Genomic DNA, 19,714 nt, shown 5'->3' on the forward strand with positions numbered 1-19,714 from the left:
AACACATGGCTAGATGAAGTTCCAAAACTGATATTTTCTATGCACAGAGAGTACATATATATTTTATCGGTTTAAGACTAATTAACCATTCACTTTTAAATACAATATATGCTTTGAAACCGTTCTTAGTTTGCTATAATCCTACGGGCATCTCTTTCTTGATAGGAGAGATTTGTGGTGTACTATCAGCTAATAGTTTTCTTCCCCAATGCTCCTTTTGAAAAACATGTTGTTCTTATCGAAGTAAAATTTTAAAAATGTAATTTTGTTTTGACATTAATTTTTTAATGCATCTCCAGAGCATAATAACCTATAGTGATATAAAAATATTTTCAGCCTTTATATGTATAATATAAACATAATGATTTAAAAAGATTTAATAGTCATAAATTTACAATGTTTGGCTCTACTACATTTTCTAAAATAATATGTATCCACGACTAAAAGCAGTTTCACCATTCACAAATATACGTATTTTTAACATTTAAAAATTTATCTAGAAATATAAATGCTCCTCGACTCCTTCTACATTAGTTTATTTTGGTGATTTTTTGATCGAAGTTAGTAGGGGAATCCCATATCTATTTTTTTATAATTTTTATATTCTAAGCCGTTTAATTCGCTCTCACATGGAGTCGAACCCGAGCCTGCTGGGTGCTACTCAGATGCTCTAACCACTAGGCAGAGGCCCTTTGCTATATGTTGAGGGGTACTGTAATATTGCTTATCCTAAAATTTTATAAATATTTATATTAGTGGACAAATAGAGTAGAAGTAGATTTCAGTTGCAAGAGGCTACTATGATATAGAGACAATATTAACAACTGAGTACATATCATCCTCTCTTCGCAAGATGAACTTATTAAACTGCTAAAATCTCGGTCGACAACCTTACAATCAGTGATTTGACTGATCCAAACGAAAAAACCAGTGGACTGATTGTTTGTCTTGAATGGGTTAAACTATTGTTTTGGTGGACGTAGCCAATAGCCTCCTTACCCGTCTCGCCTTTTTCTCTCCAGATCACATGCCTGCCCCCGTCTCTCTCCCCAAAACGGGGACAGCCCCTTCCCCCCTCACCGAGCCCAGGCCTCCGTGCCATTACTCCTCCACGACGCCAGCGCCCACCTCCGTCGCCCAGCTAAAAATCCCCCGTTCCTCAACACCCGTTTCCGTTTGTCCTTACATGGCCGGTGCTAGACGTCGTAGCAGTCCTCGCCCCCGCTCGCGCATTCCGAATTCCCGCTTCCTTCTCCCCAGATCGCCGCGTCTCCACTAGAGCTGAGCCGATCGATGGATCACGAGCAGCGGCGCCAGCGGCAGCAGCGCAGTCCCAGGGGCAATGCTCCTGGGAGCGGCGGCGGCAGCGCCTCGTCGGGGAAGCACAAGGGGGCCGGCGGCAAGGGCGGGGGCAAGAAGCCGATCAAGGTGTTGTACATCTCCAACCCCATGCGCGTCAAGACCAGCGCTGCCGGCTTCCGCGCCCTCGTGCAGGAGCTCACCGGCCGCGACGCCGACCCCTCCAAGTACAGCCCCGACGAGCTCGCCGGCGTGGGTGGCGCGGGCGCCGAGAACCCCACCGCGGCCGCTGACATCGACTGCGGCGCCGCGCATGGGTTCAGCCCCGGGGGCGCGGCCGCGTCGTGCGACACCGTTGTTGCCAGCCCCAGCCCTGCCGCGGCGGACCACCATCCCGACGACGCCTCCGCCGTGGCCGCGCCGTACGGCGGGGACTACGACGACGACGAGGAGGACGAGGACGGCTTCGGGTCGTCGGAGCTGCTGGAGCACAACTACGCGGTGTTCTCGCCGCCGACGCTGCTCTACGACCACCACCCGCACAGCAAGGTGTGATACCCCGATCAATCGATCCCCCTCGCCACTGCTTGACGCGTGCCCCCCTCTTTGCATGACATGAGCATCTCTTTGTATTGCATGTGCGGCGTGTTATTAGTTAACTGCTAGCTCCAATCCAACTCACAATTCACACTGCATACCGTATGCCAAAGAGCAACCAGCACCGAGGGTGTGTATGGTACTGTGTGGTAATTTGTCTGTGCTTTTGTGTTCTTTTCTTCTGGCTGCTAGTATTCCATAGTTTGTCAAGAACAAGAGCAACTTGATGGGCCTGGGCGTTGTCAATTCACTGTGTTGCAACTTGCAAGTGATGATTTTGGATGTGTTCTATCATCGCCGTCGATCGACCTGCAAGTGTGATTCTCCTTCCTGGATTTCTTTTGTTTTGAAAAATGTTCTCTGATTTTATGGTGGGGATTGCAAGGGGAGGCTTGAGAGGACGCCTTTTTCATGTAGTGCTCACTTTGGGATGGTCAGCTGGCAAGTGCCCGGATCATCAGTATTGCGCACCAGCACTTGGTGTAAGTGAGAGTAGACTAGATGGTGTAGAACTGGCTTTGCTTTGTACACGTTGGTTCAGCAGTAATGCGCGACCCAGTCACACCAGTGTTTAAAAGAATCAGAATTTTCACTAGTGATCAGGCCTTAGGAAATGAGAGTCAGCAGCAAACTGAAACGACTGTAAAGATCAGCCTCTTCTTTTTTCTCACTCGCACTGATTTGGAATCTGAATTCCGTTACGAATAAAGGATGTTACTACATTATTCTCTCTTTTGCCTTCCATTTGTGATGGCCTGCAAATGATTGGGGCCTAATAAGCTGCTACAAGCAAACATCATATTCCTGTATAGTAGTATCATCACGAGTACCGGTCAGGCCCAAACCATAACAAACACCTTCCATCCAGCACAAAGACGATATAGAATTCGGCCCAATACATGTCGTGAAAGACTAGATGATTTCATTAGGAATAGTGGATACAGTTGAACACACTCTTCTGTTTGCCTTCATTTGTTCTTCCTTGGATGATCAAGAGCACTACAAGCAAATTTAGTGTTAGTCTATAGTTTTGGTCGGTCTTTAGCATCCTAAACAACTTGTGATCCTGGCACAACGATATCAATTTCAAGCTAAGTCACACTCAAGTTTATTAGTTTTGCCAATTCACTTTTTATTTTTGATTACTCCTTTTTGGTTTTCCACCACTATTTGATTGAACTTGGGCTGGGGATTGTTACTCATGTTCTCTGATTATTTCGCTTTCATGTTTTTAACATTGCTTCATGCAATTGCCTTTTGTTATTTGATTCTTTCCATCTTTGTTGATTTGTGCTGTACTTTTGTTTTTGTTGGTTCAATTATATTTGATTGATACTGGGTCCGGAATATTGCATAGTGGTGGATCTTTTAAGATCACAGTGGTCCAAGTAATTAGCATTACCTAGGACATGGGTCTCAGCTAGCATAAGTACACTGTTACAGGTACACGGTGATGACACGAATTGATATGCAGTACCCAGAGATTAAACTTTATAAAACTTTCCAGATGGCTTCAATCATTCTGGCCAACTAAGAGTACTGTTCTGTGGTCCTCAATCGTATATGCTGCTGCTTTTCCATTTTAATGATCCATTTGCACCAAGTTGAAAATTGCTCTCTCTCTCTCTCTCTCTCTCTCTCTCTCTCTCTCTCTCTCTCTCTCTCAGATCCATAATGGCTCTATTTTCTTTTCAAATAGAGATCTGTGCAAACGTAACAAATATAGGAAGTACAATACTTCATAATGCATGTACTACACATATGTTTGGACTATAACACCGAATTGCAATTACTAAATACGTTATTTGAAGTCACTGTTCAAAAACTGCTTTGCTGCTTTAGCAGTAAGTAGCTGGCGTGTAGCTTTCTAAAACAACCCACTTTGTTATTTAATCCATCATGTGATATATACTTGCACCCTTTGTTTCAAAAAGAAATCATGCTGATTTGATGCTGAAATTGAAATGTATCTTTTCTACACAGTTGAAATGAACTACCAGGTCCTATGCAGCTTTACTTCATTTCCTTTTTAAAATAAGACAATATAGATTCTGAGGAAAAAGTCTGTGGCAGCTAACTAACTTTTAGGTCTAAAATTCATGACTTATTTGGTAAAAACAGGAACTATTCTTTAAGTAGATATTTCACCCATCCTTTCTTTTAAATTTGTTTCCTTCTGCATTGGCATACGCTTTCAATTGTCTAGTATAACATCATGTGATGCAAATCGATTGGAATGACTTCCCTGATATAAATGGTGTCGGAATTAGGTGCTTTTTATTATCTATTTTAATCTGTTCAAATAGTAGATAAATCATGACAAATTCACTAAACAGAGAAGGCATCTAACCAGGAATATGAACAGTATAATACAACTTGAGTAAGCTATTCTAGATGTACACATACATATGTGTAGCATTCACAATTGTGATTATTGTAATAAAAAAGAACCTGAGCAACAAAGGCATTGTTATGCACACCAGTCAATATTCTAGTGAGAGCTTGTTGATGTAGTTATACAAAGCTCGGTGCATTGCAATGATTTGGCATACTGCAGATGATTGATGCACCTTGGTTGATGTAGTACACGATTGTCGTCACAGAATAATTAGCGAGCAGTAGCGTGATCCCTCCCCATAAACATTATCGGTCTCCTATCCCAGTGCTTATGAGGCCTTCTTGCCTCGGTTATGCACACACGGGGTGCAAGGGCAAAGATTCTGAAGTGTTGGGATGTGCTATGGGCTCAGGTGCGCTGGGTGTCTAACCTTTCGTAGAGAGAAGAGATCCCTCGGCGCCAAGGGAGAAGGGGTTAGAACTTGGATCATTATTGATGCCGCGTAATGGTATGATAGAATCACTCTGTATCGATTACAAGTAAAAATTCAGAGTGAATCGATATGTTGATTGTGTTCTGAATCCTCGTAAATGGCAAAACACCATCTCCATGCACCACATTGTGTCATGTCCCGTACCTATCTTGCCACGTCACGTCAAATTTGAATACAACATGGCACGTGCGCACGTGTGTGGCACACCTTTCTCACTTTAAGACTCTCAATAGGTGCACAACAAATCCATCCATATAATAAGTTGGTTCACCTTCCTCTTAACCTCCCATGTAGGGTTCATACACAAGTACTCTCAACTTTAAACTTGGATGTTGAGATTTTATTGATATAATTAATAAATAATGGGCCAAGCCTAATTAAATCTAACAACCCCTACAAAATTCTAAGGCACATGAAAAATGCTCTTAGTTTCTATGTTGTTTTGATATACCAGCGTTTCAACTAGAGCAGAAGGTACACTTGTGATATACCAATTATCAAATTCCAAGACCTTGTTAGGGTTGAACATCCACCTAGAGCTCAAGCTATACTTTGATCATAAATGGATAATCGACTTAGCCTTGAATTGAAAGTTTGTGCTACCAAGCTTCACTCATGCCCTAACCAGCACTAGGCTTTTGAAAGCAGCTTATAAGTGCTACTCAAGGGCTTTTCCATGAGCTTTTTATAGATCACCTCACCCAATCTCGTAGGTTGTGTGCATGGTAGTTAATTCATACATGTGTGCTATTTAAAGATGCTATGTCGGATAATTTGAAGGCTTAAGCAAGCCAATTAGAGCACATTGAGGTAAAACCAACATGTCATATAGATTAAGAGAGAATTGCATCTCCAATGGAGAGGGACTTTACAATGGTACCCTCCTTCCAGTTAGCCAATAGCGTTTCGTCATCCTACTTTATGAGATCTCCGATCACATAGGATTGATTATCACAATTGCATAACTTACTAAGGTCTCAAGCCATCTCCTTTGATGGCTCATCTATCATATTCCACGTAGGAACTTTTGTGAAAGGACGTGCAAGGTTATACCTATGTAGACATAGTCCAATTCTATTACTCTAGAATATTTTATTTTCTTGCAAACTTTTAACCGTCTTTTGATATGACCAGATGACTTCATTTTGTCTTGAGAATTGTTCACCTTAACAATCATAATTTAAGATGACCTGCTTGCAAAATGTCCATGAATCTGTGCAACCTCCAAGAGTGAATACATATCCACTCAGGGCTTTTATCTCATCTGCATCACTATCAGAAAACTCACCGATCTTTCAAGAGCACTGCAATGATCATCATTCAGATTAGGCTTGAACTGGCTTAGTTTGCTCACAACAAATGAGATATTAGACCTCATAGTGCTAGCTAAATACATTAAGAAGCCAACGATATGGTAATTATCACAACAATGACAGTCTCTTGAATTAGATAAAACTGGCTTAGCTTGCTCACAACAAATGCCAATATCAGGCCTCGTAACGCTAACTGAATCAATTGATCCAATGTGATCCTTCGGTTCTTCCTCAATATCACACTGAAATTACACAATGTTTGAGTCAGCTTGAGGGCACTGCTAAAGCAATTTAAGACCTTCTCAACATATTGGGATTGCATGAGGGTAACCTCACCATTACCTTATCTCTTAAGCTTAATGTTCAAGGTAACATCAACCACTCCTTGATCCTTCATTTCATTATTTTGAGGAAAAAAATTCTTTAACCTCCTTAAATCATATTAAGATTAGTCCCAAATATCAGTATGTCATTGACATATATACACAAGACCCCTCCCAACCCCCACCATAGTAAGTGTTGTCGGCTTCGTTCACATTAAAGCCCACACATGTTAAATTATGTCGCACTTTTTATGCCATTGATTGGGTGCTTGTTTAATACCATACAAATACTTCAATGAATTACACGTATTTCCTGATTAACCTATCACTACAAATCCATGTGGTTGTTCAATGTAAATTTTCTAGTTAACTCTCTATTAAGAAAAGCCATATTAACGTCCATTTGGTTAACCATAAGACCTTGTATAGATATAGTGAGAGTAGTACTCGAATGGTGGTCAATTTGACAACATGCGAGTACTGAGTAGGTAATAAAAAAATACTTGTCTTCCTTCTAGGTGTTACCCTTGGCTATAGGTCCCGCCTTGTGCTTCTCAATCGTATCAAAGCTTCACAAACACCCACTCAACTCCTACGGGTTTCCATCAATCAACATTATTCCAAGTTGCAATAGACGTAATGGAATCCATTTCACTCGGGACCGCTTCATTCCAATGCTCAAGTTCTGGATATGCATAAGCCTTCACAATGGTTCTATGGCTATCATCTACGAGGTACACAATGGAGTCATCACCAAAAGACTTTGCAAGCCATTGTTTCTTGCTCTTTTGAGGCCCTTCATTGTCTTAATCATTTTGATTTTCCTCAAGTGGGGTTGTTCAAAGTGTTCTATCAAGCATGTTGTTCAAGGGTTAAGATGGGTTCTTGACTAGATGAGCTAGGTGTCTCCATTGGAAAACTATTCTCTAATAATGTGACATATCCATGCGACCAACACGCATGCTAGTTACTCCAAATTTCATTATATAGAACTTATTTCCAATGTTATGAAAGGCGTAACCTAGAATGATACAAGCAATGATTTTCTATCCAAACTTACACTTTGAAGTGTAAGTTGACCTTTGCCGAACAAGCCAAGTGCGTAAATACGAAAGTGTTAGCCTTTCTTTTTTTCCATTTCTCAAATAGGCTCTCTTTATTCTTTGTGGGAACCTTATGTAGTCAACATAACCTCAACCATCCATTTGTAGGAAAGAACCGCAATTTCTAACATGGTGTTAACCATCTCAGTTAAGTGTCATTATTCTTTTTAGCCACACTGTTTGGCTTGGGAAAATAGGACGGCATCATCTCATGGATTATACCATGTTCCTCACATAATGAAGTTTACTTATTCGAAAAGTACTCAATGATCCAATCTAACACGTTTGATCTTTCTCTCAAGTTGGTTTTCCACCTCAACCTTAGAGATTTTGAAATAGTGTAATGTCTCATTGTTCCTCTTTAGAAGTTACACGTAACACAACCTAGTCGAATCATATAGCGTAGTGAGCTATGTATTTCCATCACCGTTCATCTAGCATAGACCCGTATGAACTAGTTCTAACGATGCCAAGTTCCTCACTTATGCAGTCTTGTGAGGCTTACGAGGTTGCTTTAATTGCACATATATTTGACATTTAGAACCTTTAAGTATGATGAACTTTGGGATTAAACGCATCCTGGCTAGGCAGATCATAAACCAAGATACAGATGAAAAAGTCAAGAATGCCACACATTAGGCTCATTATCATTACATGCATGATTAACCACTTTATTGCACATGGCTGACACAGATAAGTAGAACAAGCATTTGAACTCATAGCCTTTACCAATAAAAGATCCTAATTTGGATACAATATATTTATTGAACGGACAATACTAATTTATCACCATCTTAACTTAGGAGTTACACGCCGATGAGATTCTGCTTGATGGATAGTGCATGTTACACATTCCTCGGCCACACAACGTTTCATGAAGTGAACATTAGATCAACTGTGTCGACTCCTCGAACAATAGCAAGAGACCTGTTCCCCATCAACGGGAGAACACCCTTGCGACCTGCTAAGAAGGAAATAGGGACTTGTCACCACACATGTTTGTATTGGACCGGTGTCGAACCACAAATTAGGTGAATAATAGCGCTTTCATTTTTTCCTTTTCCTTCTTCTATAATTGGGTTGTTTTAGTTGGCTTTATTTTTTCTTATCAAACTTGATCTTGTTTTTCTTGTGAGATCAGAAGTCCCTTTTACACTAGATCGGCTTTAGAACTCCTTTCGCCACCTCAAGCGCATGTGTCTTTCGTCCTTACCTTCTCTTCGTAGAAACCCAATGAGATCCACCAAAGTCAGTCTCTTGTGTTTTAGAGAAGTGACAAAGTTCCTCCACAGATGAGGATGTTTGGTAATGATGGCACGGGCCATGAATTTATCCTGTAACACACAAGACATTTTGGAGTTTCGACCGAACTAGGAAACAAGTGGGCCAAGCCCAATTAAATTTAACAAATGGTGCAATATCATTGTACTTTATATCAAACTAAGCTTTTTTGGATGTACTATAAACCAAATTGCCAAAATTGGCAGGCTAATTTGTTAAGAGAATGTGCTAGGAGGACACGATGCATCTTAACTACTAAGCTTTGACATAAAATCTATTTGATCTTTTTAAACCAAAACGAAATGCTAACCTTCGATCTTGAGCCAAATAAAGTCAACATTCAAAATAATCTTATTGCATGGTACCTTGTATATAGTCTAAAAATATATTATCTAAATGGTTTATTAATATAGAGTCAAGTGATCAACATTTTCTAAAAAGTAGAGTTTTAAGTGATAAGTTGAAGTAAAAAAAGGGGAGCCAAGCAGGATAGGATTTACCCATACTCAGTAAGTTGGTAACTACTCCCTCCGTTCCAAATTGTAGGTCGTTTTGACTTTTCTAGGTGCATAGATGTTTGTATGCACCTAAATATAGTGTATGTCTAGATGCATACTGAACGGATCTTGATGTCGCCTAGAGGGGGGTTGAATAGGCGTACCCTGAAATTATCGCAACTTAAAACAAGTTTATTAGCAACTTCCGGTATTTCCGGAGATGTTTTCGGAAATTCCGCAACCTACGGAATTTCCGAAGAAATCTACAAAAATATCCGAAGCTGGGACACGACACTTATGCAACGGAATAAAACTCTCTCAGTCAGAAACCGGTACCTCCGGTTTCCAAAACCGGAACCTCCGATTTTGGCTCGGACAAAGAAGACCCCAAACCTATGAGGTGAAACTGAGCTCAATATCAAACCAAACTTGGAGAGTATGCTCACAGGGTGTTTCTCAGCAGGTTCACAAATTTCCTGCACTCCACAAACACTCATACCCGAGTAGATCAACCAAATTCACAAGTTTAATAATGAATGCAAATGAGATCAAACCAGCAAAGAGACACGAGGGTTTGTTTCACCGAAGTTCCGATTCACCGCTGTGAATCCTACATCACCGTTGAGGAGCCCATTGGAATACGAGTCTACTCAACTCCCTTCCAATATGCCGGGTCTCTTATGACTTTTTTCCTTATGGAGGCAAGGCCGCAACCTTCACAAACTTGCCGCTGCTCACCACACCTTTGGGAGCCAGCCGGCGATGCCTAGCAGTGTAGGAGGTACACCTCCAAGAATAACAAATGCTTCACTTGAAACTTGACAAAGCAAACTAGTGCTCAAGGACTGAGTGTTCTACTAATGCTCACGAATGGCTCCTCTCTACTACCCAACTCACAGGATCTAGCAAAAATTGCACAACCTCACAAAGAGGGGTTGGGAAGAACTATTTTGGCTTTAGTTTAGCTTAGAACAGGCAGGAAGCACACAAGCAAGAACTACTGGTTTCCCAAAACTACAACCTCCATTTTTTCAAACCAACTAGCCGTTAGAGACACGTGGCACTCAAAACTGGAGCCTCTTGTTCCCAAAACTGGAACTTTCTGTTTTGCCACTGCTTGACTGGTCGTGTACGTGTGGCTTTTGTGTCTCTCATCAACTCACGTAGGAAACTTCAGAACTGAGACTTTATCAAATAACCATGTGATACATCCCTCTTGATAGTACGGCATACCTATACTCAAGATCAAAATATAAACACAACATTCCTTTACTTGAGCTTTATCATCATGAACCATGCCATACTTGATTAATATATCCACTTGAGAGCTGCATCTATTTTTATCTCTTTGGTTTGAGAACGTCAACCTTGAGCTAGGGACTTGGACCAATATTCAACACATATGAATGAAATCCAATTCTAGATCACAAGTCATCCTTTTATATGACTCAATAAACATTTGATGCATCCTATTGCTATACTCAGTAAGGCTTGACTTCATACCTCAAAATCCTCCAAGCACTAGCCACTTCACCCTAGCAAAGCTCGTGGCTCAAGCCACCACTTGACCAAACCTCGCTTAGTACTTCGTTGCTAATCCCTTGCTTGATTTCTTCATCCAACCGTTGCCACATTGAGTCTAGCTTTGTTTTGACATCAATAAAGAAAACCACTTGAGATCGTATCTTCTTTTGACTTCAATATCCCATTTGTTGCTAACAAGCTTCTCATTTTATTTAGAGATCGAAGAATAACCCAATGCCATCATGCCTTTATCTTCACCTTTATTTGCTTGTCAGATATCATATATAAACATCATGGGATCACACATAATATTCCTTCTTGTGACATTCTAACTTCAACACAAGCAATCTTGCAATATGAGGCTATCAACCAAGCCTCAAACTCATCTTTAACACCATTGCTTGCTTTTCATGCTTAGATGAACAATGTCATGTATCACACTTATTCTTTTCACCATATGAGCCATTTAATAGAATCTTTCCCATAAAGATTATTCATTAATAACATTACACCTGCTCACATGCTTCACAAGTTCATTGGACCTTTAATCTAGTTGTCATTCAACACACCAAAACCCACTAGGGGCCTAGATGCTCTTTCAAATACAAACATCTATAAACCTAGAAATGCCAAAATGACCTACAATTTGAAACAGAGGGAGTAATTATGCTAAAGATGAGGTTAGAGTCCAGTGCGAAATTGTGCCCTGCAATCTTCATGTGAAAGCGATATGTATCTACTTAGGTGAACATCCAAGATCACATATGATATCAGAGATCTAACGAAGTTTGTAGATGAGATTTAGCTTCAGTCATCCCTGAGGCATCACTACATAAGCTCCTACCCAGAATTGCAACACTAGCTCAGGCAAAGTGCGCTGACTCTGTAATAAGACCAATTAGATTACTTTTTTTAATAAAGAATCATCCCTACTTTTATGTAAGCAAATAATAGTTCGGTACATGCACACACCAGTCATCTTGCTAGGGTTACCAACTGACGCTGGAGCGCAGACAAAAATGACAACAAAAGCCTGAAGCTATCCGAAGATCCAGAATCTAAAACTTATGAAAACATGTAGGAAATCTATACAACGGCGAGGTGAATGATGCTACATGAAGTCATCTTCGTGTACTCAGCCTCCTAAGGTCCCCCAAAATTCCTCTAGTCATGTTCGCATCCTCCCCCAGTATTCGTCGAGTGTCTCTTTGTCTAAATCCCGCAAGTGCAAACGCTATTTCTATAGACAAGCATGCATTTTGCAAAAAACTTCATTAGTTGATTTTGGAAAGATCTTATCAATAGCCATCTTGTTTCTTGTATTCCACGACACCCACACCATTCTAGAAGCAACAAACAGCTTGAAATCTTAGTTTCTGCACCCTAATGGGAGCCAGACTTTGATGAAGTCTTTCAAGGTATCTCGGACCCTATCCCACCCAAGTGCTTCCTTGAAGCAAACCCACACAAACTTAGCTATAATACATTGAAAAAGGATGTAATCTACACCCTTTAGCACCCTACATAAAATACACTTTCGATTGCCCTTTTCCAGTTCTTTCTTCGCAACCTCTGTTTGCGGTCTATTTTGTGAAGTGTGCCACAAGGAGATCGCTCCGATTGGAAGTAGAGATCTTCCTAGTCTATAATCCTTTCAATTTAGTCCATGAAGCCCTTTTTTGCAATCTCCACATTTGTAATCTCTACTTGCCCCATCTTAGTCCTTGAAGATTTTTCATGCCATTTTATACACATTCTAGAAACCTAAAATTTAAATTGATTCGTGCCTTTGTTGATTTGGAAATGCGCAAGTCATAAACTCCTCCAATATAAACATACAAATTCCTTTAGGGTCACATAGTTGTGTGCAATGGCGTCATGGGCATACTTTAGATGAACCCAAAACCCAACAATTGTTCGACCATACCCATGCGCAATACCCGCACCACAAGGGTAGGTATTGGCGAGGGTACTAATAATCATGATATATTATTTGCTTAAAAGAGGCAATAAGTCTACTTAACCCCTGAAGTATCGAGGCTCGGCTGCTTAATTCCCTCAGCTATGAAATGAAGAATTCAACACCCTAAAGTAATCAATACTATTTAAATCACCCCTTGGAGTGGTTTTCAAGATAGCTTTGCTAATATGGCGTGTTACCTTGAGGAAGATGTGGTGCAAGTTTTATGCTAATCAATCAAGCTCACTACTCAATTTAGCAAGGACATATCAACTCATATTTGCAAAATTTACCAAATTTTGGCATGCTGCTCTAGTTGAACGATAAAATCAAATAAAATTTTCCATGAATTGTCTTTTCGCAGTGTCGCCGCTCGTCGGCTCATACTTGCGCAACATGTTGATTGTCTTTCTTGCCCGTCCATTGTGCTCATATGGTTGTGGGCCTAACATGCCATCGATTTAGCTTGACTAACATCCTCTCACTTGTTTGGTGCATATCATGTGAGGGGTGCTCATGGCCACACGCCTCCACCACTTTTGTGCCATTTTCTTGGGTGCTATTGCTCGAAGAACGGAAAGGAGGAAAGAAAGAGATGACATGTCGGGCCATATACCACACAAAGGAAGAGAAGTAATAAGAGAGGGGTAACATGTGAATCATTAGCGCATCATCTGTCACATAGCCTGACACATTAGCAAAACCACTTATAAAAACCACCATAGGGAGTGATCTAGACAGCGGTGAATATTTTGAGGGGTCAAATACCTAGTTTTAGAGTTAAGGGGCTAAAGAAACCAGACCTCAATACTTTGGTGGGGGTTAGTTAGACTTACTCCTTAAAAGAGATACAATCGCATCCTAATATACGTAGGGAGACTTGACCTTGAAGAGACTAATCTCTAAAATTAAGAAAACAACTCAACCTAATCTTGTATCGGACTAAAATGGCATGCCCTAGGGCAATCATGAAACATACTATGAGGTTATCGACTTGCTTAACTTGATCAACACCTAGTTGAAAGTGTGATCGCATGAGAAGTAACCATGCATGAATAGTGCAACAACATATAGTGGAGATTGTCGTGTTTACGCCCACATCAAAAATTGATGGTAGTGATGTCAACTTATGCAGTTGAGGCATCAATCACTCGTTAGGCTAGTCTTTTCTATTGAGAAGGCCAAATAGATTAGTAAGGTTGTTGCTCTAGTTACATAGCTTGTGTTTGATTTGGGATAAGGTGATATGGGGTGACCCCATCCCTATTTTTAGGATCAAATTGTTCCATCCTGTGTTTAGTTGAGGGGATGGATCCATAGTTTTTTGTTTGGTATGAGGCATTGGACCGGATGAGATGCATGGCGTTTTCCACACCATTAGGCGTCGTTAGCCCAGTGAACCACATGTTAGCCTACCATTCCTATCTTCTTTCTTCTAGTATGTGAATCCTAGCATTACATGGCGCAACCACACTTCTTTATCGAAGATGGAGGTCCGTTCGACCTTGTGGCCCGCACCAGCAACAGCTGCCCCTCCTTGCCCTCGCTTGGATGGAGCTTTTGATCTTCCTATCCAGAGCTCAAGCTTGCTCACCAGCACTACCACAACTACCCTCACTCTCACTGGCCTTCCCTGTCAATGCTCAAGATCAAGGTTGCTTGCATGGCACTTGCCTTACTAGAGTAGCTTAGGCTTGAGATCACCCACAACGCTCTCGCGCTAGAGCAGCCTATGTGAGGGACAGAGGAACACAACATTTGCGTGAGACGTAGTGGGATGCCCCCATCCAATTGTTTTGGATGGATTGATCCATCCTGCATCTGGGGGGAATAATCCACTACATGGACGGACTCGTCCTACAAGGACCCACTAAAGTTAAATTAATTATGTGTAATCGTAAAATGAATTACCAGTTCGGCTTAACTAATTTAACCTCGTGTATCCCTAGGATGCACCAAGTACAACCCACTAGCATAATTATAATAAGGATCATGGTCGTGTTGTGTACACAAATATGAGCGAGGACACCAGAATACGCACAACAAAAAGCTGATATAGGTATATATATGAACAACTTGTTCTAGTCTAGTTACACACTATGGTAGTCATGTCCAACCCATGCACTAACGCCCCCGCGTGCAACCCTCAATGGCCTTCGAGGAATGTGCAAAACAACTTACATCAACACCATTAGTGTATTTTATACTAGCAAGACTTACCCATAGTACTATACATTTGGTGGATGCATATGGCAAATTTCAATTTAAAGTAAGTTCTAAAATGCGAGCAATTTGTCAAGTGATTAAGCAAAAGACATAGTATCTAGAATTTACTAATTCAAGCATCATCCAGAGGTATGACTAAGCTTGCAAGTAGTGGTGCGGTGCCACCCTTGCCACAAATCGACTTCTACAGCCTAAGTATGACTAAGCATAAGTGTAATCGTGTAAACATTAAGTCCAACAACCATACTCATCCTAGAATAGGTAAGTTAACCAGAGGTATTCATGCCTAATAGGTTCTACTCATCGCATATGCCTAAACATTGTTATACCCATACACAAACTTTACTCTAATTATAAGACATTCACATTTGAAAAATAGAGTGAGATACATAGGTGCTTGCATGGTATGTGAGAAGCACCACAATGGCTCCAGGCTTGCTTGCTGTTATAGATTCCTGAGGTGGAACCTATATGAACGTACTTACAAATAACAGTGCAAAGACAGATGGCATGGAAGGATGCTCATGGAACCGTACAAGTTTAGACGAGCATCGATGATGTGTGCAAGAAACTAGGGCATAGATTATGTGTATTCATGTTGGTTGAATAGTCCCAAGCACTGATCCAACCGAGAATATCTTAGTTGCTTAGTCACAATAGACTTTAGTTCTACTCGAGGCTTGCGGTCCAACAACGAAAGGTGGTGGTTCAACTGCGGGTTGTGGGAAGTTGTTCATGGTTATGTGTAATTAGATTGAGGGTCCCGGTTTGATTGATCTAGGGAGCGGTCTAACGGATAGCCTCAAGGATGAAGGCTGAAATCTGAACTAAATTGTAGATAATTCAATCTTGGATTTTGAGGAAGATATACTCGTAAGTCCTATGGCATCCTAGAGGTGATCGGAGCTAGTTTGGGAAACTAATTTTGACACGCATCAAGAGATACAATTTTCATAGCATGCATGATAGGGCAAAACTAAGGCTTGGAGCTAGTGTCAATTTGGAATGAAATTGGATTGATTTGAGAGAAATGGAGGCTAATCATGACCAAGCCAAACACAAGTGAGAGCCTCAAATCGGAGTAGAGGGGTGGGGATGAAGATGCTTGCTCATGCCCTCTTCATGGTTCTTAAGATCGATGAGAAAAGTTGGTGAAGGGAATGGTGTTGATGAAGCTTGCTTCCTTCAACCAATGGAGAATATGAAGTTGAAGCCATCAAGGGGAGCCTCCATGATGATCTCCAATGACTTCTTGAGCTTGATCAATGGGGGATAAGGTGAATTTGGCCCTAGGGTTCGTCCCGCATGGTTTCTTATTCTTGAGCTTGAAGGATGTGAGAGAGTGCAAAGGAGTGAGATACAAGTGCCCTGGTTAGGAGAAAGGCTTAGGGTGGGAAAGAGCTCGGGTTGACATGTGGGCCCCAAGGGATGTAAGAGAGGGCAACTGTCTTATGCATGTGAGTAGTGTCTGGTGCGATCGTGGGGTGTGTTGGTCCGCCCGCGTGTGGGTTTGAAGATGACATGGCAGAATTTGACTAAGCAGCGGGGTCGGTCAACAAGTAACGCCACCGGAGGCAAAAAACTTAGAGTTTAGGTCCCTTTTATTAGGCTTTTGCAATGACGTTTTTTTGGACACTAAAGTTCAGCCCCCCCCCCAACCCCCACCACCGCACACACACAATTGTGATGCTAAACATCCCTAATTGGGGTTTTGGTTCCTTAGGCCTCCAAGGCCATGTCAGCTAGGTCTTAGGTAATATATGTCATTAATTGTCCTATGTGGAGGAGAGATAAAAAGTTGCTCGTACTCAAGAGATAGTCTCAAGCACACTTCCCAATTTTGGCAGCTCCAACCATCTTTCTTTATTTTGGGACACAGGTTTGTTTTGAGAAGTGTTTTAGAGTTAGATCGTTGAAGAAATTGTCTCTTATACTATCTCTTTAGATAAATTGATAATGACATGGCAAATAAGAGTTAGCAACTGATGGAGGAGGTCAAGACTCACTTGTCTCCAACCCTCCTTAAAAGTGAACTTGCCCTATCCCTCCTAGTGACTGAAAAAATGCAAGCAATGAAATTTCATAATTTAAATTAAGAATAGTATTGTAGTCTAAATTCAATTCTCATGGCACACATTCGCATTGCTACAGTACATCTGGCAGATGTACACTTTAATTGAAGCATTGGTCCCATCTTGTCATTGGTTACCCTCACACTGGTTGGTTCATTTGAACAAGTAGCCCACTTGCTGCATGAAGTGCTATCAACTGATATATTTTGTTTCAGTTTTTTATACAGTCTCATCTTTTTGTTCCCTGCTGTAGTGCTGTTCAATAGTTACCAAGAGTAACGTTTCTGATGAAATTACACTTTACTGATATCGTTCATAAAAATAAACGCAAAGTGGTAGTTCTAGCATACTGTACATAACACTGTAGCATCCAGTATGTACTACTTGTACATAACACTGTAGCATCCAGTATGTACTACTGTTGTATTTTTGTCTTATTCAGTTGTGTACGTATGTGAAACAAATGTTCCTGAGCAGGTTTTAGAGGGACATGTATTGCCATTTGGTGCTCTCAGGTAGGTAGCTAGGATACTTTGGCAACATCCAAACTAGCTCAAAAGCTGGACTTGTTCCTGATGAAACCAAATTAAAAATATCTGAAATAGTGCTACTTATCAGCAATTTTTTGGGTACGTTGAAAAAACAATAGAAGCCTTAATGGAACATTCTCTGCAAAATCGGCATTACTTTTACTAACTTTTAAAGCTAGGCAATGCTCATAATGATCAATTCGTTAACTCAATTCAGAAAATTCTTGAGCTCACTTGAAAATGCTGAACAGCTAGTGATCATTGGCTCGTTCATCTTGAGTTTTTTGTTTGAAGATACATGCACTTTCATTGAATTGTACATCTTGCTATTCGCTATTTTATTTGCATATACATGTAATATAGGATATAGCAAAGAAAAAAAAAGTGCAAGAGCGAGGGGGCCTCTGCTGATCTGATTTCCAACTGAATGATTATTACTAACCATTAGCCATTTTCCATGTCTTTGCAGTTCCCATTCTGCTAACGGCAGCAGCGAGGTCCGTGCCTTTGAACTTTTACTACACAATACTGGAATGAACCCGTAGGTGAAAATTGGTAGCATAAGTCATGTGTGTTGGGTGTAGTTGGTGGTGCATGTGCACCTTATCTATCTATGTAGTAACTATTTATTCCTAAATTATCCTTGCTTATCTCTGTATGTACCCCAAACTGCTATATACGTGTAGTTAATGAGAAAGGGATCATTTGGGCCAACAAATATACGAGGGTTCTGGTCTGCAATCGGTCGATCGTGTTATTTGTTGCCGGTCGGAGTAGGAATCTCTGGAGTTTTTCCCGCTGTGTCGTTTTGGTTGATAAGCTGATTGTTCGGCCCTCTGATCTGAGCTTTCAGTAATCAACCAGATTTGTCTATGTGGATTCACTGACGAAAAGATAAATGGTTGCAGACATGAGAACCCTTAATTAGATGAAGGGAATTAGCATTACTGTTGCTGTGAACCTTCTCCGTTGCGCTCTTATTAATTCTACGTTTCCATGCATGCGTATGATTGGTTTCGTATTCATAGGTTTACAGCAGCCCCATCTTAATGAAAACCTACATTTTTTTCGGAAACAGAATGGTTTACAGCAGGTGCCGTTGGCAGGTTCAGAAGCTGACCGATGTTGGTTTACCTGCTTTCAGGTTAGAATTAGGACCTGTTTGGTTCCCATCTCCTAAAATTTTTAGCTTCTAACATTTTTAGTCAGTTTTAGGAGCCTTCTAAGAGCTCCTAAAATACTGTTTGGTTCCACCTTCTAAAACTGACTAAAACCAATAAGTACTGCAGCAAAAGAACCAAAATGCCTTCTCCCCTGTACCCCTGCTCCTTCTCCTTCTCCCATCCACCCCCACGCTGCAGGCTCTCCTCTCCTCTCCCATCCGCGCACTTCCCTCCTGCTCCAGCTCGAAGCTTCCGCCATGGGCGAGGGAGAGGACGAGGCCTAGAGCTCCGCCGCGGCGGCGAGCGCGGCAACGAGCAGCGGCCCCAAGGACCCGGGGAAGATCGCGCACAAGTAAGCACTCTCCCTCCTCGCACTCTGCCCCAAGGCGACAAACAAGACTCGCTCCCCACCACCAGCCCAGCCGATGGCGTCCAAGGGGAGCAACGGGCCGCCGGCGTCAGGGGAGCGGGAGGGTGGCCTGGGGCTGGGGGCGGCGGATTCGGTAGCGGGAGCCTCGGTGCTCCGGCAGGTCCAGCAGCTGGAGCCCCGGCGCCGTCGCTGCCTCTGCCGGGTTTGGGCGCGAAGGGCGGCGGATCCGACGGGGGGAGGGCGCGGACGGGGGGCGGAGCTGGGGGGATCCGGCGACGCGAGGGAGCTCCGGGTCCATGCCGCTGCTGTTGCCGATGATGTCGCGGATCCGGTGGCGGACCGGAGCGGGAGGAGGAAGACAGGCCGGGGCTACCTCCGCCGCCGGTCCCGCTCACTAGGGCCTCGTCCTCCAGTCCCGCCGACGGAAGGTCGGGGTGGTGGGGCGCGCGAATGCGGCGGATGGAGTGACGGGGTGGCCGCTAGAGGTTGGAGCGAAGCCGGCAACGCCAGGGAGCGAGGGCGCCAGATCCGACGGCGCGAGGAAGCGAGGCTGGCGAATCCGGCGGGTGGCGTGGAGGAAGGAGGGAGCGGTCGGGATAGACGCGGGGGTGGGGTTACGTGCTGT

The 19,714-nt window shown here is 42.2% G+C and overlaps 1 protein-coding gene across 1 annotated transcript; it reads left to right on the forward strand.

Annotated features, from left to right (window-relative positions):
* Positions 1 to 1,032: 1,032 nt before the first annotated feature.
* Positions 1,033 to 18,274, forward strand: LOC117856754 (uncharacterized). Its single transcript, XM_034739138.2, has 2 exons — positions 1,033 to 1,848; positions 18,026 to 18,274. Exons 1-2 carry the CDS (start codon positions 1,294 to 1,296, stop codon positions 18,038 to 18,040), a joined length of 570 nt encoding a protein of 189 aa, XP_034595029.1. The 5' UTR covers positions 1,033 to 1,293; the 3' UTR covers positions 18,041 to 18,274.
* Positions 18,275 to 19,714: the final 1,440 nt, after the last annotated feature.

Source organism: Setaria viridis, chromosome 5 (genome assembly GCF_005286985.2).
Source record: "Setaria viridis chromosome 5, Setaria_viridis_v4.0, whole genome shotgun sequence".
NCBI classification, from domain to species: Eukaryota; Viridiplantae; Streptophyta; class Magnoliopsida; order Poales; family Poaceae; genus Setaria; species Setaria viridis.

Coding starts and splice junctions, on each gene's coding strand:
- LOC117856754 (XM_034739138.2), top strand. CDS start 1,294: ATGGATCACGAGCAGCGGCGCCAGCGGCAGCAGCGCAGTCCCAGGGGC.